Below are 7114 nucleotides of genomic sequence, written 5' to 3' on the forward strand. Positions count from 1 at the left end.
TTTTGACACAACTACATTAATACATAAAAATATACATGTAAACAATAAATTAAATAAAAGTATATACAGTCCACTAAATGTCAAGTGCAATGGTAAGCAACGAAATTGTAATATGAGACTTGCTCATAAAAATGTGAAAATCATTGCACATAAAAGAAAACTCATAAATTAGAGTATACATAATACTAATATTAAAATACAAAATATACATACTCGAAATATTAATGCACACAAGCAACAGATAAGAAAGTATCAAGCGTGTGTACGTGTATAAGTGCGTTAGATGCACTAATCTAAAAAACTATAAAATATCAATGCGTTGGTATCTGAAAAATGCAATAAAAATATAATACATATTTACACATGTGTATGCACACTAAGCATACACACATATACATATATACATAGTTAAGAAATTAGAATTAAGAAATGTATTGAGGGAAGAAATTTTAATAAAGAAAACCAGAGTCAAAAGTGAACTCTCACAGTACAGACGTAAGCAAAGACTGTCTTAATCTGTACAATACCACTGGCTCCTCTTCCAAGGGACGGCATTAACAAAAAGCTGAACTTCACTAAGAAGTTTAAGATCACCCTCGGCAGCAAGGCCGAATTGAGCGACTCCGCATTCGAGTTGCTACTCAGGGATAGCTCGATCAGGTGGTACACCGACGGCTCGAAAACGTCGGAGGGAATTGGCGCAGGGGTCGCAGGACCACGCACAAAACTCTCCATACCTATGTGTAAGTTTCCGAGCATATTCCAAGCGGAGGTATTTGCTATAAGTCGGTGCGTAGAGTTAAACCTCCAACGCGGCTATCTCAGCGATAGCCAAGCGGCACTCAAGGCGATCTCGTCACACGAGTTAAAATCGCTATTGGTGCAGGAGTGTATAGACCGGCTCAACAGTCTTGCAGAATGCAACCAGGTACACCTTATTTGGGTGTCAGGCCACAGAGGCATCGCCGGTAATGAACTGGCCGATGAGCTTGCCCGCGCTGCAAGATCCACCAGCATGGTAGGACCGGAACCTTTCATAGCGGTGGGTCCCCACACCATAAAGGAACAGGTCTGCAAAGATGTAGCAGTGGGTAGGGAGATACATTGGCAACACCTTCCAGGCTTGCGGCACGCAAAGTTGCTGATGAAGGGTTATAACCTCAAAAGGTTTAAACGCATAATCAATCTCCCAAGAAAGAAAGTCAGGCTACTGATCGCCTTCTACACCGGCTATTGCAAATTGAAGAAGCACTTATTCAACATGGGCCTAGCTTCTTGTGCAAATTGCCGGTTCTGCGATCTGGAACCCGAAACTCCAGAACACCTGCTAATGGATTGCACGGCAATCTGTAGGCGAAGAACCAAGGCGCAGGACCAAGGACCTTGGATCCATGTTTCTAAATAGGGATCACATCGCCTCAATAGCACCTAGCAGTATATTGGAGTTCATCAATTTGCTGGGGCTAGCTGAGACGCTGTGAGTCAGGAGAGGGCACAATAGACCTTAGGTCGTGGTGCAATCCTCATTAATTTATCTAATCTAATCTAACTCTTTTTTTACACGGTTTCTTTTTACATGGATTTGAACTCACTCGGTTGAAAAAAATTTTTTTTTTTAATTTTTAATCTAGTACGGTTTCAAAATCACTGTCTTGTAATTATGTTTGTTTTTACTGCACTTAGCACCATTCCTGAAATGAACATACATAGTAGTAACTGGGAAATCCCCTTATTCTTTAATTTATTCGATAACTCTTACCTATACATTTTGTTCGCATGATATTTATGTATGTACATTGCTGAAGGGGATATCTCCAGTGACGATACCGACTTTAGTCACAAACAATTGCGCTTGTTATCAAGTAGCGACAAATAATTATGTAGCTATGTAAATATTTTTTCTTTATTGCTATTCTAATTCTTCTGTTCTTAATTCTGGATTAACAGATTTCTTTTGTTTTTTCTTAATCTACCAACTTTTTACCTGGATGAATTATGTATTTTAAGTTTTAACGCTCAATAAAATACCATATGAATATACAATTTGTATGCATATCTGAAATTTTATATTTTTCAACATTTTTTACACGGTTTTTCGAAGTAAATATAGTTCTTGATTTCATCTTACACGGTTTTCAGATGGCATGGAACGTATCCCCCATTTTACTATTGGAAACACCTCTTTTTTTACACGGTTTTCTGACACGGTTTTCGTATCTACCGTGTAAAAAAAGAGTTGGGTGTATATGTATACATATATACATATACGTATATATTCATAAAAGAAATTTAAAGTGCAGTAACACCAAATATAACACGAATCTGTGTACAAACATATATTAAAAAAAAGTGGTATATATGTACATATGACGTAACGACAAGTAAGGTGACAAAAAAAAAGCCTATTGAGAAGTGAAATAATGTATATACTAAACCAAACATATTATAGGTGCACAAAATTGTGATTTAAAACAAAAAAAAACCGCAGGAGAATAGTGCAGTGAATTCTGTGTCAAATATACCTGCTATACATCAAAAACAAATTTTTATGTGCACAAAATCTGGTCAAAATTAAATAAAATACGGGAGCTAATATTCCCCTCACAGCGTCTCCGACGCTTCCTTCTGGGTGTCACAAGCTTCGTGGTAAACTTAACACAACAAAGCGGAACGCCGGCGTAGCAAGGATTTCCCACCCAGAGAAGCAAGAAAAGGAAACACACCACTTTTCACCAAAATTCTAAACCCAAAGTCACTGAGGAAAATCAGAGTGAGTTTATCAATTTCACTTTTGATTTTATTTAATATATGTATGTAACGTTGCACAAACGGTCAATATAATAGAACCGATAGAATTTAAACCCGTTTAATAAAAACGGTTAGTAAAAGTTCTAAGTCGGTGGCAAATTCAAGTACCGATAGAAACCAACACGGTAAAGAATATATATGTATGTATCTATCCACACTATATATATATTAGGGTGATTCAAAAAAAAATTTTTTTTTTTTTCGTTTGGTACTCTGAAAAATAGGTTCCTAGACACCTCTAAGAAAGCCTTTCCAAAAATCTATTCATAATAATTTTTTTTCATTGAGTTATAAAATTAATAAGAAAAAAAGAATTTTTCCAAAAATAGTCAAATTTCAAAAGTTAATATCTTTTAAACGGTTGGGTTTACGAAAAAATCATAAGAGACCAGCATTCAATTTCCTACAAAACCTAATTAACAAAATATTTTTTCAAGTAGTTGGAAGCGAGATATAAATTTTTCTATCTGATAATAAGAAAAAATAGAAAACCGTTAGGCGGAGGACCTTCCCGTTACAATTAAAAACTCATATTTGGAGAGGCTTTCTTAGAGGTGTCTAGGAACCTATTTTTGCGAGTACCAATTGAAAAAAAAAATAAAATTTTTTTTTGAATCACCCTAATGTATATATATATATATATATTTAAATATAGTTAACTAAATATTTAAATATAGTTAACTAAATAAATTGTTATTCTTTGCTTTTTAAATTTACCTTCGTGTATACAATACACACAATTCACAAAACGAAAAAAAAACAAAATACAAGTATTTATTTTCAACTTATTCTGGCAATACCGCTTCAGTTCAAAGGAGGGGGCGGTAAAGTTTTCAAGGTAAAAAAAAAGACTTTTTTTGTGAATTTATTTCTCAAATCTGGATTGAGTAATTTTATTCGGACCTTTTGTACATTATAGAGCACACTTTTGACAATGTAAGGTAATTTTTTCATGCAGAAATATTGAGGCATAAGCCGGTAACAGTGCTTTCCCCAGAACGTCTTGAGAAAAAAAGAATTTGCGGTGTTCACTATAACTCGGCCGGAAATTATCTGAAAATAAAAAATAAAGAAAAATTAGTTAAACTATAATCAAATCTTCCCCCCAACGTTCTCTGATAATTTTTTTTGCATTCAAAAATTTTTGGCGGCCATCTGAAGTATAAACTGTTATTTTCCACTAAAAATTCCGCCACTTTGTGGGTGGAAAACTGTTGTGATATAATTTAACACAGTGGAATGAACAACCTGTTTAGCGTGAAATACAAACAGAAAGAGAGAAGACATATTTATTCACTAATTCAGCATAAACATATGATATTACAGAGTTGTATTTATTAGTACAAAGAGTCGCTCTCTCTTTACTTCAACACTTTTCCTGAACGACACTTTTTATAATAAATATGTATAAATTAACTTTTTGTTCTTTACATTTTATGCATACATTTTAATACATAGTTTCGTGTTTTAAATAATAGCAAAGAAAACAGTTTTATTTTAATTCTTAAAAAGTTCAAGTGACTTACAAATATTAAAATGATTTTCTTTAGCAATACCTTTTGTCAAAATGTCTGCTAATATCTCGTTCGTTGGAATATAAATCAATTTAATCTTGCCGCTCTCTAAATGCTGCCGAATAAATTTACCTTTTATATCCACGTGTTTTGTACGAGGTGAATATGAGTTATTCAAGACCACTTGTATAGCACTTTTATTGTCACAGTAAAATACCATACCTTTTACCATAACTGATGTCAATTCAGAATGTAGACGTATTAACCAAGTTGCTTCTTGAATAGCTGATGTCATGGCCATGAATTCGGCTTCTGTCGATGATAAAGCAACAGTACGCTGCCTTCGTGTGCACCAGGATATCGGACCACCCTGAAGCTTAAACATATAGCCCGTCGTAGATCGTCTTTCGTCAAGATCACTAGCCCAATCTGCGTCACAGTATCCAGTAAGATCATTTACTTCTCTGCTATACACAATTCCGCTGTCAATGGTACCTTTCAGATAACGCATTACACGTTTTACCGTAACCCAGTGTACTTTTCCGGGATTTGTAGAAAAACGACTCAATAGATTAACTGCAAAACTGATGTCAGGTCGCGTTATTTGTAAGGCGAATAACAAGCAACCAACAGCCTGCATATACGGTACTTTTGACATTTCATGCTGCTCTGTTTCATCTGTTGGACACATTTCATTACTCAGACGTTGATTTAAATCGATTGGTGTCGCAACCGGATAGCTGCTAGACATTACGAAACGGTTCAGCTTATCGAAGATGTATCTATTTCTATAGTACCCTTTGTAGTATCTCTAGTAACACGCATACCAAGTACTAAGGGAAGCTTCACCAAGATCTTTCATGTGAAATTATAATGAAAGTTGTTCCTTTAACGTTTTCATACTTTTCTCGTCGCTTGAAAACAGCAGAACATCGTCAACATACACAGCTACAAATAGCATCGAATTACCCTTCACTTTGTAATAAACACATTGATCTACATTGCTTCGTAGAAGACCTAACTTCAGCAGAACGTTGTTAAATTTCTCGTTCCACAATCGACTGGACTGCTTCAGTTCATATAAGGATTTCAACAGCTTACACACACGTCCAGTATTGTCATCAAAACCGTCAGGTTGCACCATATATATTTCGTCATTTAATTCAGCATTGAGAAATGCTGTTACAGCATCCATTTGATGTACTAACAACTCTTTCCGTACAGCTAACGCCAATAAAAAACGTAATGACGTATATCGAACTTCAGGAGCAAATGTTTCTTCATAATCAACACCATTTATCTGATTATATCCTTTGATCACTAATCTAGCCTTTCGTCGTATCACCTCACCATTACTGTTCATTTTGGTTTTGAATACCCACATAGATTTAATTGCTTTTTTCCCAACAGGTAATTGTACTAAGCACCATGTTTTGTTAGAATGGAGAGAGTCTACGTATTTCAGCTTGAACTGCCACTCTCCACTCATTTGCATTTTCACTAGCCATAGCATCAATTAAATTTTGAGGATCATTTGATACAAGGTCAGTTACACAAAAATTATAGCCATCTTTCTTGGCCGCGATTCTTTTCGAACGCCTTAAGATATGATTGCCCAAAACTTTAATTTCATCAGAGTCATTTGCACTTTCATATTCAGATGAATCAGCGTCTACCTTATTATTCACTAACTGACTATCGCGTTTGTTAATACATTCCGTTTGCATGTTTTAAACCATTGTCGATTCTTTACTCTCTACCTCTTCTAAATCTACAGTGTTGAAAGATTCACACCCGTCAGGAATTTCACAACAATAGTCCGTTTCAGTTACATTTTTATTTTTTGTTTCAATAAAGACAACATGACAACTTATTACAATATTTTGCGTTTTTGGATTGAACAGTCTATATGCTTTGGACACATTACAATAACCCATCATTATGCATTCAACCGATTTATCATCCAGCTTCTTTCGCTTTTCACTTGGCACATGCATCATGGCTTTACAGCCAAACACTTTTAAAAACTTTAAGTTAGGTTTTTTACCAGTCCACATTTCATAGGGACTTTTCGCGTGTGACCCGAACGGAACTCTATTTAATATATACGCAGCTGTAATCGCCGCCTCTGCCCAAAACTTTTTATGTAAACCAGAATCAATTAACATACATCGCACTTTTTCAATAATTCTTCTATTTAGTCTCTCAGCAACACCATTTTGCTCAGGTGTATACGGTGATGTTTTTTGATGTATAATTCCTTTTGAATCACAATTTTTTTAAAATTTTCATTCACATACTCGGTGCCATTGTCCGATATAAACACCTTTATTTTTCGCGAACACTGATTTTCGATAATTTTTTTGAATTATACAAATTCAGAAAACACTTCTGATTTGTGCTTGATTGGCACCACAAACAGCTTATGCGAAAAATCATCTACGAATGTCAACAGAAAACGAGCACCAGAAAACGAGCACCAGAAAACGATTTTACCGAAAATGGACCCATTACGTCCGAATGTATTAAATCAAGAAAGTTTTCTGCCCGAGCAACACTGTTTTTAAAGGATGCACGCGTTTGCTTTCCTTTTACACAGACTACGCATTTCTACGTATTAATTTTTTCAAAGTTTATACCATAAAAAGTACATTTTACTTATTTCAAATATTCTTGACAATTCTTCTATGCCATAAATTATAATCGTCACGAGTATAAAATGCATTTTGACTTGGCGAATCACGATTGTACTCAAAATTACAATTTAAACGATACAGATCATTTACAACATT

General features: G+C 34.9%; 1 protein-coding gene across 1 annotated transcript; it reads right to left on the reverse strand.

The window, feature by feature from the left end:
* Window positions 1–946: 946 nt before the first annotated feature.
* Window positions 947–5073, reverse strand: LOC120781518 (secreted RxLR effector protein 161-like). Its single transcript, XM_040113740.1, has 2 exons — window positions 4455–5073; window positions 947–1071 (listed from the first exon to the last, which is right to left on the reverse strand). The coding sequence occupies exons 1-2, from the start codon at window positions 5071–5073 to the stop codon at window positions 947–949; spliced, it is 744 nt and encodes a 247-aa protein (XP_039969674.1).
* Between the last annotated feature and the right edge of the window lie 2041 nt (window positions 5074–7114).

This window comes from Bactrocera tryoni, unplaced genomic scaffold, assembly GCF_016617805.1.
Source record: "Bactrocera tryoni isolate S06 unplaced genomic scaffold, CSIRO_BtryS06_freeze2 scaffold_7, whole genome shotgun sequence".
Lineage (NCBI taxonomy): Eukaryota > Metazoa > Arthropoda > Insecta > Diptera > Tephritidae > Bactrocera > Bactrocera tryoni.